The sequence below is a fragment of the Salvelinus alpinus genome, chromosome 27 (genome assembly GCF_045679555.1).
Source record: "Salvelinus alpinus chromosome 27, SLU_Salpinus.1, whole genome shotgun sequence".
NCBI lineage: Eukaryota > Metazoa > Chordata > Actinopteri > Salmoniformes > Salmonidae > Salvelinus > Salvelinus alpinus.
Window position 1 is genome coordinate 21,678,470 of NC_092112.1, and position 18,571 is coordinate 21,697,040.

Below are 18,571 nucleotides of genomic sequence, written 5' to 3' on the forward strand. Positions count from 1 at the left end.
TTGATTTGATTTGTGTAGCCCAATCACAAGGCATAGCCTGCAGTCGGGACCGAGCGGAAAATCTGTCGGTGAACAGCATGCATCCAAAACAGGCCTTTCACAATATTTCAAATAAAATCACGGGAAAACACAGGTTGGAAAGCAAATGTCTCCTCCTGAAAAGAGAAGACTAATCTGTGTATGCTACAAAAAAATATTTTATCTTCCAAATAGGCCTATTGAGCGAATAGCATTGTTTAACAAAGTAAAACAGGCTTTTGGCACGAGCGCATTGTCAATTGCCAGTGAGTGAGCTGCTGCATCATTGGGTGAGTCAGTGAAACTGGAAAGCTTTTTTAGGACTATAATTTCCTCCTCATACTGTAGCCTACAATATGTTTCTCCACACACCTAGGCCTAGGCTATTGATGGATTCAAGATGAGGTCATTAAGGTCATTGATCTCAGTTTGTCAGTGTCGAAGTAGCCTGTCATTTCGATCATTTGTGCAGTATTAAAAAAAGATTCAGTCATGTAAAATTATGTAGAATTGCATGAAATGTATTTATAAAAGGACACATTTTTCAAGGACCCTAGGTTACAATTTGTTTTCTCCCATGTGTACACATTCTGCAACCACTTATACTCTACTGCTCTATGTCACTATGCAAAGGCAATGATAATGGATTAAATGCTTTATGATTTTATGCTTTATTATGTTATTATGTTCCAGTACCTCAGAGCCCCCCAAGAATTATCCTCCTTCATTAAGTCTATATCTGTAAGCAGACACAGTAGCCATCTGAGAAATGCATGCCAGTGTTGTAGCATGCCATCTGCATATCTCCATCTCTCTGGGGTTAGGCCTACATTTATTTTCCTTTATATAGACTATATACACAGTACCAGTCAAAAGTTTGGACACACTTACTCATTCAAGGATTTTTCTTTATTTTTACTATTTTCTACATTGTAGAATAATAGTGAAGATATAAAAACTATGAAATAACACATATGGAATCAAGTAGTAACCAAAAACATGTTAAACAAATCTAAATATATTTTAGATTCTTCAAAGTAGCCACCTTTTGCCTTGATGACAGCTTTGAAAACTCTTGGCATTCTCTCAAACATCTTCACCTGAAATGCTTTTCCAACAGTCTTGAAGGAGTTCCCACATATGCTGAGCACTTGTTGGCTGTTTTTCCTTCACTCTGGGGTCCAACTCAACTCATCAAACCATCTCAATTGGGTTGAGGTCGGGTGATTGTGGAGGCTAGGTCATCTGATGCAACACTCCATCACTCTCCTTCTTGGTCAAATAGCCCTTACCTGGAGGTGTGTTTTGGGTCATTGTCCTGTTGAAAAGTAAATGATAGTCCCACTAAGCGCAAACCAGATGGGATGGCGTGTCGCTGCAGAATGCTGTGGTAGCCATGCTAGTTAAGTGTGCCTTGAATTCTAAAAAAAATCACAAACAGTGTCACCAGCAAAGCACCCCCACACCATCACACCTCCTCCTCCATGCTTCACGGTGGGAACCACGTGTGCCGAGATCATCCGTTCACCTACTATACTCTGTCTCACAAAGACACAGCAGTTGGAACCAAAAATCTCAAATTTGGGCTCATTAGACCAAAGGACCGGTCTAATGTCTATTGGTTGTGTTTCTTGGCCCAAGCAAGTCTCTTCTTCTTATTTGTGTCCTTTAGTATTTGTATTTATTATGGATCCCCATTAGCTGCTGCCAAAGCAGCAGCTATTCTTCCTGGGGTCCAGCAAATTTAAGGCAGTTTATACAATTTTAAAACATTACAATACATTCACATATTTCACAACACACTGTGTGCCCTCAGGCCCCTACTCCACCACTACCACATATCTACATTACTAAATCCATGTGTATGTATAGTGTGTATGTTATCGTGTGTGTGTGCATGTATCTGTGCCAATGTTTGTTTCTTCACAGTACCCGCTGTTCCATAAGGTGTTTTTTTAATCTGTTTTTTAAATCTAATTTTACTGCTTGCGTCAGTTACTTGATGTGGAATTGAGTTCCATGTAGTCATGGCTCTATGTAGTACTGTGTGCCTCCCATAGTCTGTTCTGGACTTGAGGACTGTGAAGAGACCTCTTGTGGCATGTCTTGAGGGGTGTGCATGGGTGTCCGAGCTGTGTGCCAGTAGTTTAGACAGACAGCTCGGTGCATTCAACATGTCGACACCTCTCATAAATAAAAGTAGTGATGAAGTAAATCTCTCCTCCACTTTCAGCCAGGAGAGATTGACATGCATATTATTAACATTAGCTCTGTGTACATCCAAGGGCCAGCCGTGCTGCCCGGTTCTGAGCCAATTGCAATGTTCCTAAGTCCTTTTTTGTGGCACCTGACCACACGACTGAACAGTAGTCAAGGTGCGACAAAACTAGCGCCTGTAGGACCTGCCTTGTTGTTAAGAAGGCAGAGCATCGCTTTATTATAGACAGACTTCTCCCCATCTTAGCTACTACTGCATCAATATGTTTTGACCATGACAGTTTACAATCTAGTGTTACTCCAAGCAGTTTAGTCATCTCAACTTGCTCAATTTCCACATTATTTATTACAAGATTTAGTTGAGGTTTATGGTTAAGTGAGTGTTTTTTTCCAAATACAATGCTTTTAGTTTTAGAAATATTTAGGGCTAACTTATTCCTTGCCATCCACTCTGACACTAACTGCAGCTCTTTGTTGAGTGTTGTAGTCGTTTCAGTTGCTGTAGTAGCTGAAGCGTATAGTGTTAAGTCATCCGCATACATAGAAACTCGGGCTTTACTCAAAGTCAGTGGCATGTCGTTAGTAAAAATTGAAAAAGCAAGGGGCCTAAACAGCTAACCTGGAGAATTCCTGATTCTAACTGGATTATATTTGATAGGCTTCCATTAAAGAACACCCTCTGTGTTCTGTTAGACAAGTAACTCTTTATCCACATTATAGCAAGGGGTGTAAAGCCATAACACAAGTTTTTCCAGCAGCAGACTATGATCGATAATGTCAAAAGCTGCACTGAAGTCTAACAAGACAGCCCCCACAATCATTTTATCAACAAGTGGTTTCTTTTCAGCAATTCAACCATGAAGGCCACTCAGTCTCCTCTGAACAGTTGATGTTGAGATGTGTCTGTTATTTGATCTCTGTGAAGCATTTATTTGGGCTGCAATCAGAGGTGCAGTTAATTGCCGATTTCTGAGGCTGGTAACTCTCTAATGAACTTATCCTCTGCAGCAGAGGTATTTGAGCTTATTTGAGCTTGGTCTTTTACCAAATAGGGCCATATTCCATATACCAGCTCTACCTTGTCACAACACAACTGATTGGCTCAAACGCATTAAGAAGGATAGAAATTCAACAAATTAACTTTTAACAATGCACACCTGTTAATTGAAATACATTCCAGGTGACTACCTCATGAAGCTGGTTGAAAGAATGCCAAGAGTGTGCAGAGCTGTCAGTGGTCAAGGCAAAGTGTGGCTACTTCGAAGAATCGCAAATATACATTTTCTTTTGATTTGTTTAACACTTTTTTGGTTACTACATGATTCTATATGTGTTATTTCATAGTTTTGATGTCTTTACTATTATTCTACAATGTAGAAAATAGTAAAAAAGAAAAACCCTTGAATGAGAAGAGGTGTCCAAACTTTTGACTGGTACTGTATGTATTTTTTTAACTGACAATTAAAATCAATCAATCAATCCAAGCGGTGGAGCGGTTAATTGATGAATGGAAAGAGACATCTGTTACAAAACAGTAGTACAGTAGTCAAAGTAGTCAACCGGGTCGGGATTTCTATGGGTCGTAGCCTCGATGGCGCTGCCCATGCTGTCACAGACGCTGTAATGGTACAGATGTAAAGATGAGTCCTCTATGAGAGTAGTATGGATAAAACACTATTGATGGTTTCCTGTTTGTTACTCTCACTCTCCTGCTTTCACAAAATTATTTATTTAGTGAACATCAAGAAGATTTTGCATTGTAATATCTCCACATGAATAATATAAACAAACAGTCGTACTTTATTCCAAAGAAAAATATATTTTTTAAATGTGGCACAAATTAAGTGTTGTTGATGACTGATCAAAAGGTATTTTACACAGGAAATTCATAAGAGCTACTGTACCGTTTTCCAAAACCTCCATAAGAAATGGTGAAATAAACTAAAATATTAAAGGCCCAGTGCAGTCAAAAATGTGATTATCCTGTGTTTTTTATATATATATATATATATATATATTTCCACACTATGAGGTTGAAATAATACTGTGAATATGATGATAATGCCCTTTTGATGTAAGAGCTGTTTGAAAAGACAGCTAATTTTCAGTTTTCCCCTCCCCACTCAGACCATTCCCATAAATTCTTGCTTGAGAAATTGTCCTATGCTAAGATACTATTTTTGTTTCTTTTTGACCATTTTAATTTAAAACAATCACACTACGGTACTTAATTTTTACCCAGAAATGATTTGATATTGAGAGAAAAAATGTCTACATTAGACCTTTAACAACATGAATTATGAAACCAAAAAATATCAACAACTCTCAGTGTGACAACACGCCTGATGAGGGACTAATAACATTGTGTCAATCAAAACAAAAAGCATTGCATTCTGGGCAGATTAAAACATGCATGGAAATGCATTCTGGTCAACGTGCCACACAGCCTGATCGAAATCGACATGGATATACAAATATTTTTGGAAAACATACATAACTACAATACAATCTCATTTCAATGTGCTTTGCCCCAATGTTTGAAATGGAGAAAAGGGACGTGTGTGTTTCTGATACAGCTGTTCTCTGTGTATCTGTGAGCAGATGAAGTCCAACGCCGGCTACAGTATCCTGTCTGTTTTTGGCTGGCAACATACTGGTCAGAATCATGGGGGACTCTGAGTCCATAGATAGATAGTGGGGGCAGCATGTGGCTCTCAGCACTTCCCTCCCCCTGAGGAGGTAGAGCTGCAGACTGTTGATCTCTTCAGTTCAATTTTCATAGACTGGCTCTCGGCTCGCGACTCTAACCGTGTCACAGTGGAAACGCCTGTCACAACTGCCTTGCCTGTTTTCATACCTTTTGGCATAGGGATTCGTGTGGCCGTGGCCCGAGATGACTGCACATCCACCCCGGGCTGAAAGGAATCACACAAAGTAAGACAAAAGCACAGACAGAAAAGTTTTTTTCAAGTATTATTATCATAGACAAGCACAATAGCAGCAACAACTTTGTGTACATTCGGTGGAAGCAAATTCAAGCTGGCAAGCTATATACTTGTTGCTGTGAGACCACTGTTTTATCATTGTTAAAACAGTGTTGCAGAATTACATGTAAATGAAAGAAATACATTTACACTGATTCAAGAGGAATGACAAGAGTTGGCCATCTTGGATATTGGTCTTGATTAGAATTGCAATATAATTGAAGTGTTGCATTTCTTAACTTTCAAAAAGCTTCCATCCATAAAGAGCTTCTTTTAAATCTTGCTGTATGTAATGCCACAATGTTACCATAGTTACCATAGCTCACCTCACACTTCACAGCATTAGGAAAGTGCATTTCAAAGCTAGCATCCCATTAACAGAACTTGGGATAAGATATTATACACTACAGTAAGCTGGTCTTATTGCTGATGTGCAGGTCAGCCCACTTTAGTAGTCAAACATCCAAATTGGTCATCACTGGTCTATTTTGGGTTAAAAGGAAGGAACATGTCAGTTTGTGCCAGTAGAAACTGGTGTGTCAAAACAAGGCCCTTTAAGAGTTGCATTTTTATGTTGGGGATATGCATCTCAATTCATTCCAGTGTTAGTATTGGTACAGTAATACGTAATATAAGAGGTGTATTTATTTTGGTATACCTGGAAACAGTGCTATCTAGGGAGCAGACCCCACCTGATATCATTTTGAAACATTTAAGAAGCAACTGAAATATAGAAGATTGGATATCATTTAGATTGTTTTATCTGAAAAGAAAGTCACATAATTGAACATAAATACTTTGTTACTAATAATGGAATAGAATGTACTTAGCCTACCATCTGTAAATGACTACATCTAATCAATTTCTAAATTGTGCAATAAAAAGCCTCTGTTAGTGAGACAGTCCTTGTTCAAATCATCATATAAAGGGACAGAGAGAGAGATAGGGGAGGGCTTATGTAAATATACTAGATTTTGAATACTCACCACAGACTGAGTTGGCCTGGAGAGGGCAGAGGTGATGGGGGTGATGGTGATGCTGCTGGTCAATTTGCTTGGCGTAGTCTTCCCAGGCATGGTGGTGTTGTTGGGGTGACATGGGGAGCGCAGCACCGTACCTGTGGGTGCCTCCTTGCTCTCTGTGCTCACACTAAGGGGTCTTACTGTCACCGTGGGGCTGCTACTGCTGCGGTGTGATGGCCTCTTGAACTGAGCTCCCAGATGGATGTGGATCTTGTTGTCCTCTGTGGTGGTGATGATACTGGCATTTGAGTTGTAGTTTCGGACAGGCGTGGGCACTGTCTGCTTCTCTGGGGTCACCTTGAACACAGCCCGGCCCATGGTGCTCATGTCATGGGGCTCAGGGGATGCGGAGGCAAAGGCCACTGGAGTGGTGTTCACTGTGATGATGGAGACGGGGGAGAGAGGTCTGTTCGAGTCTGAGTAGGAGGAGCCCTTACTCCTGTCTGGGGACTTGGCCCTGGAGATGGTGGTGATGGTGACTGGAGACTTGCACCGCTCAGGCCCCCCCATCATGCCCTCACCTGGCTTGCTCTTTGAGGACACGGTGGTGGGCTTGGGAACAATGGTGATGCGAGGCCTCTGAAGGCCCAGGGTGGGGATGATGGTGGTGCTGGAGAAGAAGTCCTCAGCACGAGGGCCAGTGATCTCCAAGGAGGCAGTGCTTTTCTCGTGATCGGGGGTCACTCGGATGTGCAGCGGCTGGCCTGGCTTTTGGGACATGGTCAGCTCGGGTGGACGAGGGGAAGAGTCCCCATTAACCTGAGGGGATAGGGTCTTCTCTGGGGTGGTCTGAGTGATCGTCACTGCATCATTCTTTTTCATCCAAGGTATCCAAGATTTTCTCAGGCCCAGATCAGTGGCTGCAGGGGGGTAGCGCTCCAGCACGGTTGCAGGCTTCTTTAGACCCCTCTGCCTCAGGTTGCTCATAATATGGTTCTCCTCCAGGACAGATTTCCTGATGAACACTGCAGGTGTGTCCTCCTCAACAGGCTCATTGACCACTACGTCTGTCTGCACTGCGGTGGAGGTGACTGGGACGTCTACTATCCTCCTCCCATTCATACTGGGACGCAGGGCGCGGCTGTAGCGCTTGGTGACCTCCAGCTCTTTGGTGAGGTTGACCACTTCCTGGCTCAGGCTTTTCTTCTTGTCGTCCTCCTCCAGGAACCTCTGCTGGAGGAGGGAGTAGTCCACCTGCAGCTGGGAGAGCTGGTCCTCCTTGTTCATCAGCTCGTGGATCTTCTCTTTGAGGGCCTGGACGTCTGCCTGCAGGTCTCTGGTTCTGGCCTCTTCTATTTTGCAGCGCATCCTTAACTCAGCCTCCTGGCTCACTGCCTCTCCCTTCTCTATGGCCTTGTTCATGGCAGTCTGACTCTTCATCTCATCCAGCAGCTGAGCGAGAACATTGGCCTTGTCCTGCTCCGTTCGGAACTTCTTCTCCAGTAATTCGTACTCGTCCTCTGTCTTCATCAGGTCACCTTCCACCACCTCTAGCTGTTTTAGGCGGTTTTTGAGTCTTTCGATTTCCTGCGTTAGCTCCTTGACTTTGTTGTGCTCTTCTAGGGATCTTTTCTCCTTATTAGCTCTGCTTTTTAATGATTCTCTTTCTGCCTCCTCTAGCACCTTCATTTGTTTTTTCATCACACCGACCTTGAAGCTAAGATCCCTGCACTTTTCCTCTTCACTTGCGAGTTTCGTTTTGAGGTCATCTTTCTCTTTAGTAAGAGATGTCACTTTTACCTCCATTTTTGATTTCAGTCTGAGGAATTTTTTGCTCTCCTCAATCAACTTTTCTGTGACTTCCATAACCTTACCCTGCTCAGTTTTGAACATCTTATTTAAATCATCGCTCTTTAGCTCCTCCTGTTTAATTCTCTCAGTCATGTTCTTCCTCTCATCCACTAGTATCACTGTAAATGACTTCAACTTCATCAGGTCATCCTTTAGGCCCATCTCTGCTTTTTCAAGTCTCGATTCAGAGTTCTCCAGTTCTTTCATACGGTTTTTCACTGTGTCCAGCTCACCAGCTAAGTCATTTGACAGTCCTTTCTCTCTTACTATGTTAACATGAAGTGTTGCACACTCTGATTTGTTCGTGTTGAAAGCCCTCTCCAGTTTCTCCAGCTCCCCCATTCTCTTTTGCAATTTCTCCACCTCCAGCCTCAGCTCCCGGCCAGTGGTCTCCTCGTCTTGTAGCCTCTTCCTCAGCTCCCTGGCTTGGCTCTCTGTCTTGGTGATCTCCTCGTCCTTGCCCTCCATCTCCAGGACTCTCTTGCGCAGTGTCTCCAGCTCCGCCATGAGGCTGGAGTTCCCACACCCCCCCTTGCTGATCTTGTCCCTCAGCTCTAGGAGGTCTTCCTCTGACTTCTGCAGTGCCTTGTTGCTTTCCTCCAGCTCCTCGATCCTGTGGGCCAGGCTTGCCAGCTTCAGGCGGAGCTGGCGGCTCTGGGACTCCTGGTTGGCCAGCTTGGCAGTCATCTCCTCACGCTCCTGGGTGAACTTGGCGGCTTTGCACTCTAGCTCCGCCTCGAGTTTGAGGACCTTCTGGCTGTCCTCCTTGGCGTTGCCGCTGACAGCAACCAGTCGCTGTTCTCTCTCCTGGAGCTCGGTGCTGAGGTCCTGGACCTTCTGGCTCTGCTGGTCGATCTGCTCGATGTGGAGCTGCCGCTCGTCCACCAGCATCAGGACAAAGGACTTGAGTTTGACCAGCTCCTCACAGACCTTCTCTAGCCTCCTGCTCTGATCCTTGTCTTTACGAGCCTGGTACACCTTCTCCTGCTCCAGCAGCTCCTTTAATCTGGGAGAGGGAGCGAGAAAGTGACAGAGATAGAGGGAGTGAGAGAGATATGAAGTGTGATTGAAATTGAAATTCTCTATTTGAGATTTTCCGATGTTGCTCCTGATGTAATAATGATTGATCCCCTTCTATATTAAGACACTGTGAATCTACTACGTTGTAATTACACCCACAGGAACAGTGTACAGGAACACTGTAGTTACCTACTGCTACATAGCACTTACAACTATTGAACCTATGAGTTTGTAAAGTACAAATAGTAAAAAATAAAAAAGCATTAACAGAATGAATGAAAAAGTATTCTAACTCAACATTTCTCACAAATCTCCAAAGTTGACTAACATTTCAAACATTTATTTGTGATAGGTAGCATGTGAGACACTAAAGTGAACTACACTGTATAGATTGCCCTGTTAGTGTGCACTTGCACATCTCTGTAGTTCCCAGAGTAGTGGAGCATGACCAGACTCAAAATGAGTTCCTTACCCCCAGCCCAGAGTCCCGTGGGCAGTGGTGGGAGCTGGGATGGGAGGCATGCAAGCAGAAGAGATGGCAAAGGCATGATCGGAGAGGGAACAACAGGAGGGCAGATTAGAAGCCTGAGCCCTCATGTGATTCTCCTCAACAGGGATAACCCGTAACCCTGCCCTTCACACAGAGCAAAGGACCACAACATCAGAGATATGCTAGCTAAACTGTAAAAACACAACCAGTGTCCTTAATGTGGCACACTGCCAACCTAGGGACACCGAGTGAACCTTAACGGAATAATGTTAGTAGATGTTTAACTAATCTCTGCGGGAGTCTCTCTGTCCAAGTGCTATAGAGAGAGTCTGCTGCCTGCAACAGGTCCCCATCCATATGGTAGACACACTAGAAACACATTATAATCAGGAGTGAGTCCTGCACATCATTGTCCTTTGCTGAAGCCTGTTACTTTGTATTACAAACATGGCACATTACCCAAATCCACCAGGAGCCGGTCTAACATTGATCGCAGCCAGATTTTGCGGTTTTCTAAAACAGCTTAAGCTATCAGACTTACCGACTGCTAGTCAGGAGGGATGCATAGCAGGTAGGTCCATGCCTAGTGTGTTTTGGGTAGTGCAGGAGCTGAGCTGTATGCAGGCAGGCAGCGGCTCTCTCTCACAGGGTCATGAGAGGGCCCCCACTCCACAGGGACTTAGCCATCACATTCCAAACATGTCATCAATGGACAATGAAAGGTGAATGTTGTGTAAAACTAGCCCTGCTCCACTTGCGGGTGGTGATGTCATCCCTCCTCCCATTCATGGAACAGAATGGTGCTGCCCTTGTTTGGCCACAGAGGAGGAGTTCAAGCCAGGGGGGAAGGCTTTTCACACTATCTTTCCTGTTCCCCTCTTTCTTTTCTTTCTCTCTCCTCCAACAGAGAGGGGGAATTGTATTTGTGAGAAATAAGGTAGCAGCCTTCTGGTCTAAAAGGCAGTAGCCTTTTAGACCAGAGGTTTTAGTGATACTAAGTTAGCAGTGTCTTTCCGCTTCCCATACACTAGCTGGTGTCTTGCCTGACCCAATTGTCTCTTGTCCTTCTTGCGACCAACCGTGTTTCCATAGAAACAAGGCAACAAGGGGAAAGTTTTGTTTCAGGAGAACAATGTCACACTAGTGCCAGACCCTCTAGTTCATTATCTTCTGTCCCTTAAATGCAAAGGGAAGCAAAGTGGTAGAACAACATCAAAATGTCTGTCTGTGTAGGATGCTGCTACTACATCCATAGTACACAGTGTAATTAATATATGCCAAGATCCCAAGGTGGGATAAAAGTAGACCAGAAAGACTCCTGCCATATGGGCCAAGCTCTTGTTTCTGTACCGTAAGGAAGCTTGATGAATAAATACACCCCCTGGACAAAACACTAGTCTGTCGCAGGAAGGTTGCAGATATTTGCAGCACTGCAATGCTCTCACCATTAAAGCACATACAGGATCTCTCACCCACACTACAGTTCCTGGTTGGGGAGCAACACTTGTGGTCTTGTTAAAATGGAATCATGCAAATACCACACAGACGATGTCACTCGTCATATGAATCCTAAAACCTGCGTCACGAGGTCCAGGGTGGCCTTCAACACAATCTGCCTGGCAGCTGTTGAGGAGAAAAGGCTCCAGATGAAGGGAAATAGAGGAATTAACTGTTGCATGACTCCCCACAAATATTTACCATTAGCTACCACTGCATTTCAGGAGAGAGGAATTATACAACAAGGCTACTTCAAGGTATGCAGAAACTCTTACTGAGGAGACCACGTTTGCATTCCAAATGGCACCCTATTCCCTTTATAGTCCACTACTTATGACTAATATTGTTGTGCTACAAGATACTCCCTGGTTTCCACCATTCTCAGTGGTAATGGTAGTGTTTCATGGCATTATGAATACTTTATCAGATGACCAGTGTGTTTCCTGGTGGTCAGGGCTATCCATAGGCATTCTGTTGACAGAGGCCTATCAGTGACGTCTAGCACAGAAGGTCCAAACCTCCCATATCACATGTCTGTGGCCAAAGCCAAGCCCACAGGAGAGACGAAGCTAATGACACACCAATTACTATAACGATCACGATTACTATAAAAAAAAAAACTTTGAACAGAAAGGAAGAAGTCACATTTGAAAAAAACTACTCTACTCAGGGAGAATTGTTTTCCTCTGGGAGAGTATCATCTTGTCAGATTTTGTTTCAGTTTAAAGTAACACATTTGGAAAACAGAGACGGCCATATCAATATATTTTCATTTTGGGAAAACATATCTATCTTCTTGTAAGAATAACTACTGATAGAACATGAGAGGTGGTAGAGGGAGAGGTTCCACCAGAGTGGAGTAGAGTTCTCTCTGTCTCTGTGTGTGCGCTGACTTGCATCCTTTCACAGGTGCTCAGGGTTGTCCAGTCTATGACATCACCTACAGTGAGTGAATCTCTGAGATGACTGCAGCTGGGAGGAATGTGTTATCACACGGTGCTGAGAGAGCGGGGGAGGGGGTTGAGTGGGAGGCGCGGAGGGGAAGGGTCATCGGGGTGGGGGTTGACGGGGGAGGCGCGGAGGGGAAGGGTCATCGGGGTGGGGGTTGACGGGGGAGGCGCGGAGGGGAAGGGTCAACCTTGAGGGGTGGGGGTTGACGGGGCAATTGCAAATCTGTGCGTCAGAGAGCACAAGACGAGCATGTAAGTATCTAGTTTGCAGTATACAGACTCGCACAGACAAAGCACATGCTGCTTTACAAAATCTTTCAAAATTCGAGAAAACCAGAGATGGACATCTGCTCACCAAATGAGTAATGATGTTGAGGTGACAACATGTTTGGAGATAGAGTATAATAATTTTCATGCATTTGAATCGTGCAGAGGTCACTAGTCTGTCATTTCCCATGTTGCTGAATGTGACCCACTCAAACCAAATAGGAATATAAAACCCCTCAAATGTATTATTTAAACATGTCATATTTTTAACACTCCCTCTAAGACTCCATTCATATAAACCTAGCTAAAGGCTTTAACTAAATGTATGGTTGTTGGTCAGCTTGTTGTTCTCAGCCTGCTTAAAGGAATACTTTGGGATTTTGAGGCTCTTTAACTAAGTCAAATCAACTTGTGGATAACACTTTTATGTCCAGTATGAAGGAAGTTCGATGTAGTTTCGTGGGCCAATGCTAACTAGCGCAGTGACTGGAAGTCTGCCCATAAGGCTCTGGTCAAAAGTAGTGCACTATGTAGCGAATACGGTGCCATTCTGGATGCTGGGCTGTATATCTGAAAAACACAAGAGTGTATGCCGGGAAGCGTCGGTGTCTGGCATTTACTGTCTGGCAGAGTGGGTAACATCCTCTTGTCTATTTCTCACAAACAGAGATAGAAACGTCTCACCACTGCAGTGGTGGACTTAGTGATTTGAAGGCCCCAGGCAGAGGCCCCAGGCAGAGGCCAGTCTGAGGACCCCCTCAGGATTTGTAGTAAAGACATGTCATTTAACTGTAAAAAATGTATTACCTTTAAGTGTGCCATGAACACAAACAGTCATGATATTTTCATCTGATTGTCAAACAAGTCACTTAAAAAATGTCCTTGTGACATTCATCCAAAATAATTCCAGCATCCGAATGGTGCACTGTGTACCCGTCAACTTTCCTTTAATTAGCAAGTGACTGAAACTACACTGAATCAACGTTGTGAACCGAGTACACCATGCTGGCGGTGGGGTTATGGTATGGGCACAATTGCCCAACTGCATTTTATCTACGTTAATTTGAATGAGATACTGTGATGAGATCCTGAAGCCCAATGTCGTGCCGACATCACCTCATTTTGTTAAGGTATCTGGGACCAACCAATGCATATCTGTATTCCCAGTCATGTGAAATCCATCGATTAGGGCCTAATATATTTATTTCAATTGACTGACTTCCTTATATGAACTGTAACTCCTTTGCAATTGTTGCATGTTCTCACCGAAGACAGCATCCAAGCAAGCAAAACATCGCTCCCTTTGTCTTACTATATGTAGCCCATGTATCTGATGCTGTCAGGACAAAAAGAGTATGACATGCCATAATCTTTTTGGCCAGACAGCATCAGATACATGGGCTACACGTACATGTCCTCTGCCTCGACGACGATTGCAGTATTATCAGCAGCACCTGTCTTTTTACTAAAGAAATGCCTATTGTATCCACCTAGAGTGTAAGGGCCCGAGGCTGGGTTTCTACTAAGCTAACATATGGAATTGTTTTAAGATGGTCATACCAATGATTATTTAGCTATTTGATTTTCAATTTTTAGTAACCATGCAGGAATAAAAACTACAGGTATATATTATTTGGTCAAACACTGCTATTAGCCTATAGAAAAGCCTTTTAATAACCGATTCATACATGCCAAAACGGATAGTGAAAATGTAATCAAAAGGAAGGATGTTTTGAAGTGTCTGTCCTATATCTGAGAGATATAAGAAGCCCTCAAAAAAGATGTATACCTTTACGTGGAAATGCCCTAGTCACTCCCATATATTTTTCGTCCCTCTACCGGGGTTACTTTCAGACGAGTCTCGTGGCACTTGTGGGGGTTGTAGAGCAGATCGTGCTCATAAGATTCTCATCTTTCCAGAGAGGGGTATGTCCCAAACCGTTTGGATGCTTCAGATGCTTTCGTGAGAAGACTGATTTTCAGGATGTCTCCTGGTCTGACAAACATCACTGTAGTTCGGCCACCTTCCACCACAGATACATTTTGATGTGGATTTTTTTTTTATGCCTTGAGCGGAGCATGAGGGTGGAGAAATTAAGTTAAAATTAAAATAAGAAATTAATTAACTCCAATCAAGTGGAGAAATTAGAAAATAAAATGTTTTAAAAAATACATAAAAATTATGCACAGCTCATGAGGCCCCTTGACGATGTGAGGCCTGAGGCAATTACCTCTTCGGCCTAATGGTAAGTCAGCCAGAGCACTACTGAAGGAGCATGTATGTATTTGCATGTACGGAAATGTAACGAACAACATGTGAAAAACATATGAACATGAGGCAATTAAATAATTAAGTACAAGGTCATTCATTATAGAAAATGATAATTTACTGAAATTATTTGCGTACACAGCGTTTATTTGGAAACGCAGGGCAGCTTTTTTCTCATAGAAGAAGAAATATACAACACAATTTGTTCCTCAAATAGGAACGGCCAACCATCAGTTCCTTACATAAGCCCACTAGTCAATAAGCATGCAACCCACTGTCAAAACAGTACCATATTTTCATGTTGTGGGTAAACGGTTCAGTGAGGCATGAGTTCTTTCCATTGGGGAGTGTTTTACACCTGGAGTAGCACTGTAGTGTTCTGATGGTGAGGGGCCATTCATGGCCATGCATTATCAGATAGACAGATCCCTGCTCTGGGTCTTATCACATTACTCAGATTACTGATTTCAGTTTAATGCATTCAGTTGTGCAACTGACTAGGTATCCCCCTTTCCTCTTTGTACATAGGTGATGATGTCAGTGGTTCTGTCCTGACTTGCAGGTCTTTAAGTCTACATCCCAAATGGCACCCTATTCCTTACATAGTGCACTACCATTAACCAGAGCCCTATAGGCCCTGATCAAAAGTAGTGCACTACATACGGAACAGGGTACCACTGAGGCACTTTACTGGGGGCCAGATTAGATTGACATCTGGATTCCACCTCTGTTATGAGCCTCATAAATTCCACTTTGGAGCATCATGCTGGTATTGGATTTTTTAAATCTCTTCTACATCTTCTTGTTTTAAAGTAACTGTCTAGTGTTCCCAGATTTCTATGAAATATGACCTATAATTACCATATGGGTGAAATAGTTGTCCTTCCAGAAAATGGTAATTAAGTATGTTAAAAATCAGCTTTTCTGTGTTGGAATGGTGTGGGCGTACCCCAACAACAGAATGGTGTTGGCGTATACCAGTCATAAAAAATATTCATGCGAGTAGACCGCTGATTGGCCAGTTTAGGAGACATCATCCTCCATGAGGAAATAGCAAGTATTTTTTAAACAGTTTGTTTCAGATACAAGTTTTCTTTTTTTTATATATATATATTTTTTCAATTTATACTTTGGCCACAAATACGAGTATAGGATGGGTCAACAACATTATTTGGGTATGAGTTAACAGAATATGAACTTTTAAAAGTGAGATTTTCACTGGACAGTTACTTTAAAACCATAGCAAAAACATAGTTGGTCTCACAGTAGGATAAGTGTATTTGATGGGAAATGACCGCTTGTTAATAATAAAGGTAAATGGGTGTGTTATTAATATAACAGCAATGCCATTAGAAAAGTAATCTAAGTAATATTGCCATAATACTGTGAATCATAGCTATAGCAACATATATTTCACTATGTCAGTACCTCTTCTATATGGTTACGTCAGGGCTCTCCAACCCTGTTCCTGGAGAATCGGATTAGTTACAACTGGGGTTGGAGTGAAAACCTACAGGAGGGTAGCTCTCCAGGAACAGGGTTGGAGTAAAAACCTACAGGAGGGTAGCTCTCCAGGAACAGGGTTGGAGAGCGTGGCACTGCCTGGTCCTGGTGTGTCTTTTTTATTGGTTGAGTCTATTCATCACTCTATTGAGCCATGACTTCGCCCTCATCAACAGGGCCTTGCAGGACCCCTTAGGGCCTCTTTCCAGCCCTTTGAGGGGTTCACTTGCTCGGGTGTCTTTACACGCTACGTCAGGGCTCTTCGAAGCTGCCTCTGTCTCATGTACAGCTTTGTCCCTCACTCTTTGTCTGGTATTGCTTTGGCAGACCTGCTTGATGGGAACTGTGTGTGTGTGTGTGTGTTGGTTTTACTATCTATGTGGGGACCAGAAGTCCTAGCAAGGATAGTAAATCAAGGAAAATTCTGACAAGTTGGGACATTATGCCGTTCCACACAAGGAATAAAAACTATTTCAGGCTTATAGTTTAGGGTTAAAATTAGGTGTTAAGGGTTAGGTTTGGGATTAAAGTTAAGTTAGGTTTAGGGTTAGGGTTAGGGAAAATAGAATTTGGAATGGGAATCAAATGTTTGGTCCCCACAAGGATAGGAAAACAAATGTATGTGTGTGTGAGAGAGAGAGAGACAGAGAGGAGCTGTAGCATGGCATCAGAGCAGAGGGCTGTGATGTGTGACGGTGTGATAGTGACGCCAACCCTCTCCCACCATGGCTGAGATTGATTTCTCTTTCATCCCTCATCATGTCCTGTTTCTCAACATCCCCGTGACACACAACCAATTCTGTACTAAACATGATGTACGTACTCGCATGGAATGAGATGGGAACAGGCAAATCTCACTCACACACACTTCCCCTCACCTCTCCCTCTCCTGTTCCAGTAGGTTGGTGAAGTCATCACTCTTGTTCATGAAGTCGGTGTGTTTGCGTTTCTCATTGTCCAGCTCGTTAACCGTGCGGCGGTGACACTTCTCAGCCAGCAGCAGCTGCTCCAGCATACGCCTATAAGTCTCGCGATGCTTGTCCTCCAGCCGGTCCAACTGATCAACATATTAGAGGGTCTTCAATGACAACCACCATGGTTTCATCCCAAATGGCACCTTAATACCAAATTAGTGCACTACTTTTGACCAGGGCCCATATGGTCAAAAGTAGTGCACTAATTAGGGAATAGGGAGCCATTTGTCTGACTCATTCATACACTGGTATCTATCCAATATATTCATTAAACATTGACTTGTTTATTAACACAGCTAATGGCTAGCTATATTTAATCTATATTCATTTTGATATACATTTCTATTGTGGAACTGCCTTGCCTCTTGCATGGGCATCTGGTAGACGTCGTCCCCTAGCGTTGTAGTGTTGTTGGTCAGTAGGCTGTCTCTCTGCAGGGCCTGGAGGGGTTTGATTGGGGCAGCTGAGCCATAATGGGCCCCCAGGGCTTCGGGTTGGGTACGCTCTGACTTCAGCATGTGGATGATATCCTCTCTGGCCTACAGACACGAGGAGCAGGGGGACACGTTAGGTCACCTAAGAACCATTTAAACAGAGAGACAAAGACAATAACCTTCTTTTTACTTTGATCTTCTTTATTCTAGATGACAATAAAACCACTTCAAACTGACAGATGTGGCTTTGTTATTGTGATTAGAGAATGAGTTGGGTTTTTTTTAAGTGGTTTATGAGCTGTCAGAATGGTTGGAGAATATCCAGGAGAAACCATCTACAATTATTTTGAAGTATGATCACCATATTGACATGACCACAGGGTGGGGCAACTATTGAAAATAAACAGTAGATTTGATGGTGTTTTTTCCAGCACTGTGATCAACTCTCCCCACAGGGTGGCGTTGTTCTAGTCAGACCCCTGAGTGTCTCCTTTCATTCAAATGCAATTTTCATAACACAGGCTGTTTCTCAAATGGCACCCTATTCCCTATGTAGTGCACAACTTTTGACCAGAGCCCAAAAGTAGTGGACTATATAGGGTGCCAGTCGGGACACAGTTATACAGCAATACCCTTCTTTATCTCACTCCTTAAACTGTTAATAGAGAGTTGAGTTATCGTCACACCACTGTACTATCATTAGCAAGTCGTTTAGATAGTATGAACCATTCTTCAGTGTTGATTAGACATTCAGAGCATGTTGGATTTCAACATGTTCAGGGTTGGATTTCAACATGTTCAGGGTTGGAATTCAACCTGTTCAGGGTTGGATTTCAACATGTTCAGGGTTGGATTTCAACATGTTCAGGGTTGGATTTCAACATGTTCAGGGTTGGATTTCAACATGTTCAGGGTTGGATTTCAACATGTTCAGGGTTGGATTTCAACATGTTCAGGGTTGGAATTCAACATGTTCAGGGTTGGAATTCAACATGTTCAGGGTTGGATTTCAACATGTTCAGGGTTGGATTTCAACATGTTCAGGGTTGGATTTCAACATGTTCAGGGTTGGATTTCAACATGTTCAGGGTTGGATTTCAACATGTTCAGGGTTGGAATTCAACATGTTCAGGGT

At 43.1% G+C, this 18,571-nt stretch overlaps 1 protein-coding gene across 1 annotated transcript in view; it reads right to left on the reverse strand.

Annotated features, from left to right (window-relative positions):
- Positions 1-552: 552 nt before the first annotated feature.
- Positions 553-18,571, reverse strand: part of LOC139556158 (filamin-A-interacting protein 1-like) — a 34,155-nt gene continuing 16,136 nt past the window's right edge. The window contains exons 3-6 of the mRNA XM_071369734.1: positions 17,365-17,541; positions 16,907-17,085; positions 6,206-9,038; positions 553-5,150 (exon numbers count right to left, since the gene is read on the reverse strand). Of these exons, the coding sequence (XP_071225835.1) occupies positions 4,950-5,150; positions 6,206-9,038; positions 16,907-17,085; positions 17,365-17,541 (3,390 nt within the window). The 3' untranslated portion in view covers positions 553-4,949. The remainder of the gene's footprint in view (positions 5,151-6,205; positions 9,039-16,906; positions 17,086-17,364; positions 17,542-18,571) is intronic.